This window comes from Phoxinus phoxinus (genome assembly GCF_949152265.1).
Source record: "Phoxinus phoxinus genome assembly, chromosome: 25".
Lineage (NCBI taxonomy): Eukaryota > Metazoa > Chordata > Actinopteri > Cypriniformes > Leuciscidae > Phoxinus > Phoxinus phoxinus.
In genome coordinates this window covers 19,075,614-19,090,256 of record NC_136900.1, presented here as the reverse complement: position 1 = coordinate 19,090,256, position 14,643 = coordinate 19,075,614, and the positions used below count along the sequence as shown (strand labels likewise).

At 37.2% G+C, this 14,643-nt stretch overlaps 1 protein-coding gene across 10 annotated transcripts in view; it reads left to right on the top strand.

Moving 5' to 3' along the window:
• The window catches only part of cadps2 (Ca++-dependent secretion activator 2), a 134,340-nt gene that overhangs the window by 40,106 nt on the left and 79,591 nt on the right, over positions 1 to 14,643 (top strand). For all 10 annotated transcript variants that reach the window (XR_013796524.1, XR_013796525.1, XR_013796526.1 and 7 more), the window contains exon 3: positions 7,420 to 7,752. Coding sequence is in view for 6 of the 10 variants with exons in the window: in XM_079603803.1 (XP_079459929.1) it covers positions 7,420 to 7,752 (333 nt within the window). In the remaining 4 variants the exon portion in view is untranslated. The remainder of the gene's footprint in view (positions 1 to 7,419; positions 7,753 to 14,643) is intronic.

The window sequence follows — 14,643 nt, the reverse complement described above, 5'->3', positions numbered from 1 at the left end:
ATTCTCGTCACTTCATAACATTAAGGTTGGACCACTGTAGTAGTCACATGGACTATTTTAACAATGTTTTTACTACCTTTCTTGACCTTGAAAGTCATAATTGCGTTGCTGTCTATGAAGGAGACAGAAAGCTCTCGGATTTCATCAAAAATATCTTTGTGTTCCGAAGATGAACAAATGTCTTGAACATGAGGGTGAGTAATTAATGACAGAAACTTAATTTTTGCGTGAACTAACCCTTTAATGAGGATAGTATTGTATAATTTCTGGTTTTTGAATGTAATTGTAGGTTACACTTTACAGTAAGGTTTGATTTGTTATCATTAATTCATGTATTCATTAACATACCAAAACTACCTAATCTCTAATCTGGAATTCTGGATTAATGTTGATTTAAAAATGTAATATTATTCATTGTTAGTTCTTGCTAGCTACTACATGTAGGATTCCTTGCAAGGCAGCAAATAGAATTCCTCAAAAAGTTCCTTCGGCTAATGAAATCATTTTGGGGTGCAGGATCGAAAAGATTTTGTGCAACCTCACCAAAACAAGCATATCTCTGGTTGATTTATCATGGTGTTTGAGTTTTGCACATTACATTTTGACCAGTCCCTCTGCTTCTGACTTTTTCATCATTGTCTTGCAGAGTATCTTGAGGAATCAACAAGGCTTTGCCCTTAAACATGTTCCTAACACAAACACGCGAGACAATAGACAGTCCCAATGTGTTTGTTTTGTTGCGAGTTGTTTGCCCTTTAGCCAGGGCAGAATCATTTCTGTACACATCCAGCCCGAGGTTGTCATGATATGCTTTTTTTTGTTTTGTTCCTTTGCCCCCTTCACATTCTCTCTCTACCTCACATTTGTTTTTCACTCTTTTCCCATGTGTTTACCACCCAAAGGTTCTCAATTGGATTACTGTGTGACAGCATTGCAAACAGAATAGCTGCAGGCGCCGACTTTGAAGGCTGTCAGAGCCATAAGTAAAGGTTTTTTTTGCCTTCTTTCTTTTTCTCAATCCCATTCTACATTTCTTTCCGTCGTTCATTTGTACGGTTTCATCGTTTTTTTTTTACTTTGCTTTCCTTCAAAACTTATGAAAAGCTTTCTATAACTCCTACTTTTCTGTCTTTCTATTTTTGGCTTGTCTCATACAGTTCTTCATCAGTTTCTTTGTATTCATTGTCACAGAACTCTCCAAACAAACTCAATGTACAGTAGGTCTGATTAGTATTATGGGTTTTACTAGAGAAGAGCCAATTACAGAGTTGATTGACTGGTCGTGTGTCCAGGCATGGTCCTGTACTGCTCATTACTTCGAGTCGCTCTCATTTGTTCTCTTGTTTTTCTGCTTTTACTCCTAGAAAGTTTCCAGAGTGGTATTGTGTGTTGCCAAGCAGTTTGTCAGTAGGTCCCTTTCCGTTGCCAGTGGAAACTTGCACCATACTTCTTCGAAACAGCATCAACAGTTTTGAATTATATACAAAACATCATGTTGTCAGGTTTGAGGTGATTCCCTATCTTCTTCTTTTTTAACTTGGGGTACGATTGAGGCTGGAAAAGCGGCACAGATTTCTATTCAGATGTGAGTAATCTGACTGCCAGGAGCGAGTCCGGAGGCAGAGCTCGAGTTCACATGAAACTCGATAAGGCGAAATGCTTGAGCGAGTTTGTGAAAAGGGACAAACACAATAGAGATATAAATGGAGCAGGTTTTTTTTTGCCAGTGGGAGATGTGACTCAACATTCATATTTATGTAAATACACATGTAAGGGAATTGCTCATTGTTCTAGAAATCAAACAAAAGGGTTTGAATCAGTGCGTCTCATGATGAGCGACTCTAAAGGCGTCTTCAGTTCCGCAGTCATTTTCTCAGACTCCTGAGCAATGAGCCGTCCTATAGTTGTTTATCGACTCACTCCATCTAGATTTTGAAAAAAAAGGGGGAGGTGAGAAAGCGAGACAGAAGATTTAAATGTTTTTAATGTGCGAACAGCAGGTATGTTTTATTCATGGGGAAGCATAATTCGGTCTGCCACACACAGTCTTTCCCAGACTTTATGAGAGATTTATAAACAATCTTTAACTTTTGACCATTGAAGGCTCTATATATCAGTATTGAATTGCAACCCTCAGGCTTAGTTTTGCTTTAAAAGATATTGGTAAAAATGTGATAGATCCCAAACGAAACAGATATACATTTGTATTTTGGCACAAGAGAGAGTTGCGTTAGTCGTCCATATCCTCTGCTTGAAATCAAGACTGTTACATAAGCTCATTTCTAAAATCTAGTAAGCGGCCTTGCGATCTAGTGCATACAGATGGAGGAGCCTTGTAAGTGACTGTTTGCGTTAAACACAGAGCATAGAAATGTTAGCATGTTGCTACACTGACAGCGCAGTTTTGTTGAAACTGCATAACAGGCATACATTGGGTAAAATAGTTCTCAACTGGTTGTCATAATGTTGTAATCAAAATTTTAGATGAATAACGTATAATATATTACTTATTCAAGAACACTTGTGACAACTTTTTAGGACACTGGGTTATTAGCATACTGAATCTAAAACTACAAGCAACAACTGAATTTAATGTTGCACTGCATGATCTAATGTGACCAAAACTGAGCTTAGGTGTCAGTATAAATCCAAGAAGTCTGGCAGTATTTTGCTAAGAATTACTGACTGCACTTTCAAGAAAGTTTTTTGTTATAAAGAAACTAACTAATATGTAAATTAGGACATTGAGTGTTTAATAAAACAGCAGTTGCCTATTAAAAACAAAAGATGTCCTATGGCTGTTTTTATTATTTTACATTCTTGAGTATTCAGATATCGCACAAAAGAAGATTAAGTAGTTGTTGTTGTATCAAATAATAAATCAAGTATTGAAATAAATTGGATATACATTCTTAGTACCGGTACTCTTATCATTCAGGTAGATGCGTTGGTGACAGTCAAATTAGAATGATTTCTGAAGGATCATGTGACACTGAAGACTGGAGTAATGATGCTGAAAATTCAACTTTGCATCACAGGAATAAATTACATTTTAAATAGAAAACAGTTATTTTGAATTGTAATATTATTTTATAAAATTACAGTTTTTCCTGTATTTTTAAATCAAATAAATGCAGACTTGGTGAGCATAAGATACTTTTTTCAAAAACATTATAACATTTTAATTGTACCGTATATTCAAACAATTTTATAATCAACTTCTCTGCCTCATCCACCATCTTAAATAACCTTTACAGTGAGCTTGTTGCAGTGGATTCTGGGATTGCCTTTGTGACGATGTCATAAGTTACCCCTGATTGCGGGGTAAATTTATCCCGCAATATTTATTTATTAAAATGTGCATTTTATTACAAACACATGCACAGGACAGTTTGTTTGGTTTATATTTTTTGTATAAATGTTTGTTTTTCATTGTTTGGTTAAATATGAGCTTGGTAACTTTTTCTAGTCTACGGTCCACAATAGACTGATGACAAAAGACACCAAGACTTTTATTTCTTTATTTTGTTTATTTAGAATTTACATCAATATTAGTTTATATCCTCATTTTCAAAAACGTATCTTCGGGGGTTCATGTCTGCAGCATGGTTCCTGGGGTGGGGGTTTAAGAGGAAGTGCGGTCTTCCTGTTCCTCATTTTATGCCATCCCTAAGAATTCTGGGTAGTGTAGGCACAGTCCATTTCCCAGTGTAAGCAGGGGGTTATTGTTTCATTGTTTTATTGTTTATTTTGGTAGTATGTAGGAATGTATTTATTATTTGTATTATTTTTCTTGTATAATTAATGTTAATGTATTTTGAATATTATTTTCATTTACGTGTGTTTATGTATTATGTATGTGTACATATTATTTAAATTCCCTATTATTATCAAATGGTTGAACCTTTCAGTATAAAATAATTTATTTTGTCTGTTCAGTCAGTTCTGGTAAGGGACCGTCACCTCCGTGAGAAGGGTCACCTTCAGTGTCTTTGTTGATGTTATTTTTGATTTATTATTATTTTTCTAAAGTCAATAAAATGTTTAATTGACTGCCAGCCGTGTCTCCTGCCTTTTGTTCTGGTCATGTCCCCTCAGCCTTCTTTAGAAAGAGTGCAAGCAAGGTATTTTAAAGGGATTGTTCAACCCAAAATAAAAAATAATAATAAATAAAAAAAAGTCTGTTTTGTCCATACAATGAAAGTCAATGGAATCCGATGCTGTTTTGCATCCCATTGACTTCCATTGTATGGACAAGAACAGTTAAAACAGCCCTTAGAATATCATCTGGTATGTTCCACCAAACAATGAAAGCCATTCAGGTTAGGAATGACATGAGGATGAGTAAATGAGAACTCTTTAAAGTTGTCGATAAGGTTACTGCCTTACTTTTAGGACAGTCCTCATGGTGTGGTCTAGGTAGGCAACTCATTAGAGCAATAGTATGAGGTTTGAAACGATAGCTACAATTAAATGTTAATATAATGCCCGTTAAATCACCTCTCTCAAATATGAAAGTATTTGTCATCGCTAAACCTTTTCTGTTAATTAATCACCCTCCAGCCTCCTCGCTCTCACATGCTAGTAATCTCTCCCCTCTTCACGTTTATGGCAGACACGCCGCCCCCTATGAAGTCAAATACGCCATATATAATCTCCAAGTCTTCCTTCGTAACCTGTTCCCTGCTGTTCGCAAGGCAGCTCGGCCATGATTCCTGCTCTAATCTACAATCTTTCTTATGACTTTCTCCTTCATTCTTCTGCCTGGATTAATTCCTCATATTAGCTTTAATTACACAAATGGCTCTGTATCTTATTAATCTCTTCATTGCAGACGGAGCACAGCTTTGCACACCATTGGTTATAAATAATTGAATGAGATTTTAAACCACCAATTAAGTCAAGCAGCAGGGAGAGAGGAAATCCCTTGGTGGGCGATTCATTAGTAATAATGTTTGACATTTTCACCACCACAAAATGGAGGCATTGGACACCATTGTGTAATTATGTCTGCAGAGGCGTATATTATATATCGACAAAACATAGTGGTGTGGTACAGTTTGGACAGATGTGTATGAGGAATATAAGCAAATAAAAGTGAAAGTAGAGCGCGAGTGCCGAATTTAGTTCCTTTTCACATTTTCTAGAGGAATCGAAATGCACGTGTCTTATCAAATTGACGGTTCTTGAGAATTTGGAACCGGTTCTTGATATCCAATCCTACATGTAACTAAGCTTTAATTAAACAATTTAAAAATGCCATTTATTTGTCCATGTTGTACATTTTTATATTTGAATTGAATATATATTTTTTATTTATTTGCAATCTCTTTTTTATGTGACATATTTCTGGACGAAACGGTTCCTCGCATGTATTGTTACTCTATTGTGTATTATAGCATGCTTGGTTTGGCCAAGCATAAACCAGAACCATCCAGTTTAAAAAGCCATTTATAAAGAATCATCTTTGAAAATAATGTAAAATACTACATAGTTCCTCTTCTTTAGTGCTGACTCTTCACATATTCTGTGTGTTATGATATAGACATGAAGACTAGTGCATAGTGTCCTGCATTTGGCCAGTTAATCTGACACACATTGTCTTTGACCACTTTTTTTTTTTTTTGTCACACCAGTTTTAGGCAGCACTGTAGGAAAAAGTGAGAAAAAAAGCTTAACGCACACAACAAATGTAGAGATAATTGCAAAAATCGACTCATAACTAGACTCTTATGACTCTGGCTTTATAACATAAGGCCTAGAGAGGTTAGTACAAAAAACCCCAGAATTGTCTAGTTGCATCAGAATGATTTTGCTGAATTCAGTTTCTAAATGGCACAGAGGAAATGAGCAGACCCTTGCCCTCCCAGCATGCCTGCCTGTCTGTCACTTCACCTGCGTGTCCTTTTTGAGGCAGGAGGAAACTATTAATTTTCTCTACAGGAAAGTAAGCCACTTATTCACTGACTCATTCAGGTACTAAGAAGCACTGCAAGATATCCAATATCGTTGTTGTTGTTTTGCCACCTTTTGAATGGGCTTTTTTTAATGGAACCAATGTACTATTCATGGTCAAACAAGTAGGTACGTTTTAAATTTCCAGAGAGGAAATTTCAAGCCTTTTTTTCCCTCTCATGTCCTTGTATTGTACCAAGTTGAGCTGTATATTTTTGTATTGCATGTAGCCCGTACTCTTAAGGTAAGTATTTCAGACTACTTTGTCAAATGGACCTAAATGAACACTTTCCTCAAATCTAAATAAAAAACTGTATAATCTCTACAGGTGTCCAAGTAAAAGCAATTTGATGTGGAATTTCGCTCTATGAGGTTGCCGGGTTGCCTCCTGTTGCGCACCGATCTCTGTCATCTTACCAGATCATGGCAGTTTCGACACAGATATATTCCCCCGCCTCCTTGAGACGAGGCAGCTGAAGTGTCTTTGTTCTGCTCCATTACTCGCGGTTAGGAGCTGCGATTCGTCTCCATCTGCTGCTTCTGTCGCGCCTCACCAACTTCGGTTTCCCCCAGACACGGTCACCGAATATAAAAAAATGAAATTACTGAAAAGTGGCGAAGTGTTTTCATGGTCTCCTGTGCAGATTTGCCACTCTCAGCGGGGCATTTTCTCTCTCTAATGAATCATTGTGTTTTCTGAATTTAATTGAATGTTGGCTTGTTACTTCAGTTCGTTCCTTGTGTATCTTTTGTCTGTAATATGCGTATAAAGACAAGTTTATGGAAACAAGTATGTAATCTGTATTAAAGGTGCTGTAGCCATTCAGGAACCTCCACCAAATTTGGACCTGAATTTACTAAACTGTTGAAGCAATTATAATAAGATAAAGAAAATGATATCTTAAAAAAATAGTAGTGTAGAACACATGCCAAATTCTTAGAAACGTACCTTCGATGTGTAAGAGGTGTAATGCACAAATTTCGAGAATTATTCGTTTATAAACTATATTGCATTTTTGGGGAGTCACACCGTTAACTATTTTAATCAACGACATCTAAAAAGTTCATATTTACAAAAAATGTAAGACTTATTGACCCTGACATATTGACTAGTTATTTTACTGAGAAATAAAAATAAAAATGCCAAAATACTCAAAATCAAGGTTTAATTAATTAAATATTTTGATATCAGGACAGTTGTATCACAATATACGTATATTTTAATTCAGAAATTAAAAAACATTTTCTTCAAGTGGTTTATTGAAGTGCATTCATTGTACTGTATGTATAAACTGAATTTATAATGTATTTTTGAATGAATAGGTGTCAAAGCCATTGACATTGATAATTATCTCAGTTCCTCAGTATATCTTAAATTATGTCTTTGCAATACTTGATATGAAAAGCTTTCCAATGTTCATCATAATGTACGGATGGATTCACCCTGTCCGTTTCTTCCGACAGGGCTTTCTGAAGAGCGAGCGAGTGGCCCGCATGGTCCAGGGCGGAGGCAGTTCTGCCAGTGACTTCCGTGAGATCTTCAAGAAGAACATCGAGCGCCGTGTACGCAGCCTGCCCGAGATCGACGGCTTGAGCAAAGAGACTGTCCTCAGCTCCTGGATCACCAAATACGATGCCATCTATAAAGGAGAAGAGGACCAGCGGCGGCCTCAGGGACGCATGCCCTTCAGCGCTGTGTCCGAGCTCATCCTCAGCAAGGAGCAGCTTTATGAGATGTTTCAGCTGATCCTGGGAGTCAAGAAGTTTGAACATCAGCTGCTCTACAATGCCCTGCAGGTCAGTAGTAGCTGAGTTTTAAGGGTTTGTAATGGGTTTTCCCCCCCGAAAGTACTGGATGGTATTATATAGGGCGGTACAATAAATAGAAATAAAAGCAAAACCATGGATCTCTGCTTCTGCTCTGAGTTTGGGTTGCTTTACCATGCATTTGGGAAGACATGCGCCAACCAACTTCCCAAACACGTAATGCAATGTTTCTTTCAAAACAGAAGTTTGATGGTTTAACGTTTGAGAATGAAGAAAATAATGATGCGTTCCATTTGTCCTCAGAAGTGGGGAAATTCCTCGTTCCCAGTAAGAACTTTTAACTGGAACGCCCACTCAAGTCGGAGTTGCGATTGGGAAACTCAGGGAAAGTGCAACAATCCTGACTTAAGAATCTAATATGGCTGCTCAGCACATAAACCATAGTGAAACTGTTGTAATATATTGTTTATTAGCACTTCTGTTAGTCCGTCTCACAATAAACTCAGTGGTGCACACAGTACTATACATCCTATTGTTCATACAGATTACTCTTATCTGTATAAACAAAAATGACTGAGTATTTTAAGTTGTTTCCGCTTTTGTCAGGAAAAACTTTCTCTTAGACCAAATATGGCGTGTTTTTGAGAGATATCAAAAGTCTGGGAGTTTGGCCATGACAGCTTCATTTCTGAGGCTTTTAAAAATGGCTGACACCACAATTCAAAACATTTGTAAAAAAAAAAAAAAAAAAAAAAACGAAAAAGAACAGTCATAATTATCAGTTGTTTGATTTTTTCACAATCCTCCTTATAAATAAATATCTCAGGAAAAAAATTCTGAGTTTTCAAAGCAGAGTAACATTGATGTTTCATTGTTCTCTGACATTGTTCTGACTTGACATGTTCTGTATAGTGTTAGAAAAATTGCCCAATTTCCACGAATGTCCTCAAAGGGGATTTTACAAAGAACAGAAATAAATTGTTGGGTCACAGATTCCTTTAGCAGATTTTTTGGACAAAGGATTTTGATCCCAGCAGACCTTCAGTGTTCACCTTGCAATCGGAAAAAGTCTGCTGGTACCAAACCGTTTAAGTCTTTTTGTGCTTTTGGTGTAAACCGGTAATCAATTTTTCTCCAAAAATGGAAGTGAATTGCATATCATACATTATTGAGTTAAGGTGCAAGATATCCTTAATATTGAATAAAATATTGTGTAGACATTGGATTTACACTGTGGTCACATTTGTTTATGCTGATTTTTAGGAAAATCTGTGGAACTACAGTACCTTATTTTCCGGGGGAAAATAATGCGCACCTGACTATGCTAAGTCACACCTGGTCAAAATGTCATTGTTGAGAGAAAAAAAACACACATAAGTCGCAACAGTTTATCGGTCACATTTTATCATTACCGGTACATTCAGAAATAATGTAAAATGCTAGTAAATAAAACGTGTAGTATTCACAGCGCTTCACTTTTTCCACATTTTATGTTACAGCCTTATTCCAAAATGGATTAAATTAATTTCCTCAATTCTACAAACAATACCACATAATGACAACGTGAAAGAAGTTTGTTTGAAATCTTTGCAAATTTATTAAAAAATAAAAAACGAAAAAAATCACATGTACATAAGTATTCACAGCCTTTGCCATGACACTCAAAATTGAGCTCAGGTGCATCCTGTTTCCAATGATCATCCTTGAGATGTTTCTACAACTTGATTGGAGTCTACCTGTGGTAAATTCAGTTGATTGGACATGATTTGGAAAGGCACACACCTGTCTATATAAGGTCCCACAGTTAACAGTGCATGTCAGAGCACAACCCCAGCCATCAAGTCCAAATAATTGTCTGTAGACCTCCGAGAGGATTGTATCAAGGCACAGATCTGGGGAAGGGTACAGAAACATTTCTGCAGCATTGAAGGTCCCAATGAGCACAGTGGCCTCCATCATCCATAAATGGAAGAAGTTTGGAACCACCAGGACTCTTCCTAGATCTATGGCCGCCTGGCCAAACTGAGCGATCGGGGGAGAAGGGCCTTAGTCAGGGAGGTGACCAAGAACCTGATGGTCACTCTGACAGAGCTTCAGCGTTTCTCTGTGGAGAGTGGAGAACCTTCCAGAAGAACAACCATCTCTGCACTAATCAGACCTGTATGGTAGAGTGGTCAGACGGAAGCCACTCCTCTGTAAATGGCACATGACAGCCCGTCTGGAGTTTGCCAAAAGGCACCTGAAGGAGACTCAGACCATGAGAAACAAAATGGTCTGATGAAACAAAGATTGAACTCTTTGGCCTGAATGGCAAGCATCATGTCTGGAGGAAACCAGGCACTGCTCATCACCTGGCCAATGCCATCCCTACAGTGAAGCATGGTGAAACCTGCTCCAGAGCGCGCTGGACCTCAGACTGGGGCGACGGTTCATCTTCCAACAGGACAACGACCCTAAGCACATAGCCAAGATAACAAAGGAGTGGCTACGGGACAACTCTGTGAATGTCCTTGAGTGGCCCAGCCAGAGCTCAGACTTGAACCCGATTGATCATCTCTGGAGAGATCTGAAAATGGCTGTGCACTGACTCTCCCCATCCAACCTGGATGGAGCTTGAGAGGTTCTGCAAAGAAGAATGGGAGAAACTGCCCAAAAATAGGTGTGCCAAGCTTGTAGTATCATACTCGCCATAGTCCCAGTATAGTGACGGGGACACTATACTGTCAAAGAGCGCCGTCCTTCGGATGAGACGTTAAACCGAGGTCCTGACTCTCTGTGGTCATTAAAAATCCCAGCATGTCCTTCGAAAAATAGTAGGGGTGTAACCCCGGTAACAACCTCTCTCCATCATGGCCTCCTAATCATCCCCATATACTGATTGGCTTCATCACTGTCTCCTCTCCACCAGTAAGCTGGTGTGTTGTGGGCGTTCTGGCGCAATATGGCTGCCGTCGCATCATCCAGGTGGATCCTGCACATTGGTGGTGGTTGAGGAGATTCCCCCCTTCTATGTAAAGCTCTTTGAGAACCCAGAAAAGCGTTATTTAAACGAATTATTAATTAATTATTATACTCAAAAATACTTAAGATGCTGTAATTGGTGCCAAAAGTGCTTCAACAAAAGTATTGAGCACTATGCACTATACTTATGTACATGTAATTTTTTTCGTTTTTTATTTTGAATAAATTTGCAAAGATTTCAAACAAACTTCTTTCACGTTGCCATTATGGGGTATTGTTTGTATAATTTTGAGGAAAATAATGAATTTAATCCATTTTTTTGAATAAGGCTGTAACATAACAAAATGTGGAAATGTTACTAATTTTATTAGATATATCTCAACTTAAAGGCTTACAAATGACAAACAACCCAGGACAAAAAGCTTTTCTTTCGGAATTTAATGATTTTTGACAATTACATGTTGTCTTGATAGTTTTTCCTATAATCACAGTAAGCAATTTAGTGCCTTTAATCCTTTGCCCTTTACCTTTAATCACCTGAGCACAGGTGGCTTTACGCCATCATCAGCCTCTTTGAAAACATCTCAGAAAGGTCAGGGGTTGATAGGAAATGGTCCAACTGGCTTGCCCTCCTGTTATCTTTCACTAGCCTTTCCCCAGGGGACAGGAGGAGTAAAAAAGAGATGTGGTGGGTGGTCTTCACGGACGTCTCTTTTCATCGCAATTGCAGTTAGCAGATCAGTGTAATTAGGCTGGTTGAGCCCAACATTAATTGGCACGTTTGGCATCTAACTGGGATCTTATGGTTGGGTAAAAGCAGGGGACTTCACATTATGCTTAATATATCCTTTTTTAATTATCTTCGAGTGTTTGTTTGTTATTTACAATAATTGATTGAAATCTATTTATCTAAATGTATTTTTATTTAAAGGTTGTTTTTTTGTTGTTGTTTTTTTTGTGCTGTTTTACTAGCTATTCTACATCTTAAGATACTGTTTTGGGTTCAATACAAGTGATGATACATACCAATAATTTCATCCCTTCATTTGTAAAAAAAACAACAAGCAAAATCACATTTACGGTAACAAATGGAAGTCTATGAGGCTGAAATATGCAGTGCATGGCACATATTAATTGTTACCTGCAAAAATTGTTTTATTTGAGCCGTGAAACTGTCTTGGTCGTTCTGTTGTAGGTGGATGAACTCCATTGGTTATGTGATATAATTGGACAAACAAGGTTAGTAAGCAATTTTGTCATGCTAGCATCATTTTAGCACATGTAATGTTGAAGTATTGTGGCAATAATATCAAAACAGTTTGTTTTAACATGAAAACAAGTGCAGTGTCTTGCTGGATAGACTTCCATTGTAAATGCATTATTGTAAATACAATTTTGCTTTCTTTTACAAACTGTGGGAAGAAACACTATTTGATCTAGTAATCGACAGCATGTCACAAATGCTTTTGAGAGGCTTAACTTGTTTTGATCCTGGAACATTTCTTTGAATTAAGATGATCTACAGTTTATGTTTCAAAAAAAAAAAAAAAAGGAAAAGTGGGATCTTTTTTTCTTTCGGTTTAAATGGTGTGCCTCTGTGTTCATTTGTTTCGTGCAGGGATTTATTGCCATTAAGCACAGCATTGCTTTTTAACGGCACAATCCAGAAGGCAGCATGTCGTTTTCTGAAAGCTCGCACACACGGATCTCATTTTCTGAATCCTCTTTTCGTACTTAATATTGTTAGACAAATGATGTGAAATTGCAGCTTGGTTCCAATCAAATCAAGCTTGAACTACCGGTGCTAATCTCTCTCAGCGCTTATTAAGAATTTACGCACCTGTGTGCATTTTATGGATCCGTGTCAGCTGACATTTAAAAGTTCGTTTGCTTGCATGATGTTAGATTCGGCATTAGTTGGTGGCTCAGCATTCGATAAATCACTCATGCGCATGTGTTTAAAGGGCAAAGGAGTGCAAATTTACGAGTGGTGTTGTAAAAAATACAAGGAATACTGTAGAGCAAAGCAAACAGAGTGGATGATAATGACTAGGGACGATTTAGAGACATGCAGAACAGGGTATTTTCAGATTTAATTAGTCAATCTTAAAGGAGCTCTGTCGTCTTTAAAATGCAATGCATTTTTGTAAAAAAAAAAAAAAAACGTTCAAGTGTCGCACAGACCATTTCACTCATAAATGTAAAAACCCATAGGAAAAATCGAGGGAATTAGTCTTCTGGGTTTTATATCCCTGCACCACTCTATTGTTACCAAATCTGTTTTGATGTGCTTCAAAGGGAAGACCCTCTCAGAGAAATCCATTGCCTTAAAAGCACTGCTGCATAAAAAATAAATAAAAATCTAGATTAACTCCGTAGTCAATCTCACTAATCGACTTGTCGACCATCCTGACGCATCTGGATTTTTAAACTAGAGGAGTCTTGAAATGAGATTTGGATGGCATGTGGATTGGGTGTTAAATGTAAAAAAGGAAGGAGAAATGAGAGGATATGGGGGGGAAAGGGGGAGGGGAGTCAGTGAGAGCTATTCTTGGATCTTTCCGTTCTCGGCCATTTCCTTCATTGATTATTATCTTACACTCTTGCACATTGACTCACCAGCTTGCTGTTCATTTTGTACCTTTACACTTACTTGCACGTGTGTTCATGTGTGTCCGTTTAAAATGGGAAAGTTTTATCTTTCATAAGGCTGAATATTGGTGATTTATGCATAACATTCCCATTATTTTAGGTTCAAAATTATATACAGTACATTTATAATGGAAATTGTGTGTATAATGTGTGTGTGTGTGTGTACATATTTATATATACACTTTTTTTAATAGGTCATATTTTTTAGTCATCCTTTTTGTCTTCACTAGATCATTTCATGTTCCTGTGGTGTAAGAAATGTACAAATATTCAATGTAGTCTCAATTAAAATGCCGTTTTTGTTCTTATTTTAAATTTTTATTGAAAAAATGGCAACATGCTGTATTAGATGAAGTATAGCAATATTAAACCATGTGACAAGTCAACTTTTCAAAAGTATTTCATTTACAACTACAGCTATCAGCGTTTTATGTTGTCAATCACGATGATGTACCTGCACTTAAAGCTACATTCCCTGGATAAATCACATATATCATTTTCACTGCCAAACACTTATTTAACACATCGTGCATTGTTCATTTTTATTCTCCTGCTCGATCTGTCTTGCTTTAAACGTTTAAGTGTTTTTCTTTGATAGCCGCTCCACCCGGTGTCAGATTATGTTATGGAGTGATTGGCGAGAGAAGAGAAAGAAGGAAACCGAAAGAGACTGGAAGCATGACAATTGAAATGTCAGTAAGTGGAGGGTGTCACACAAAGGAAGAGGAAGATATATAACAGGACTAGGAGACAGCGGCAGATGAGTGCAGAGAGGTGACAGACTGAGGAGAAAGAGTGATGTGTTCGAGTTGAGGTAAAGGTGGATGAAACAAAGATCAATAACGCGAAGTAAACAGATAAAGTGAGATTGACTGGATACTGTAGATGCAGACAGAGACTAATGGAAGGTAATGAGAAGTAGAGAACAAAGGACAAAAAATAATATTTTTGGATGTGTATTTAGATGCAAAAAATATTAACCCTTGACTGGTACAAGTTTAAATACAGCAGTAGTAAACTGGGAATGCTATGAATGCGTAAATTTGAGTGAAATCGATTTTTGAAAAGCAAACAAATGTAGGGCGGGACTTATCCATCATGATTTGTCATGAAGACCGAATAGTTTGCATGACTTTTTCCAACTTGTGTTTTTTTTCTTGTGCAAAATCAAAAAAATTATTGTATGCAATTATCAAAATCAAAAGTTGAGATATAAAGGAAAGCGTGCTCAAAAACGTTATGTTATAATTAAAGGTTAAAACATCCATAAATCACTGTTTACATAGAAAACTCAACCCACAGTAACTT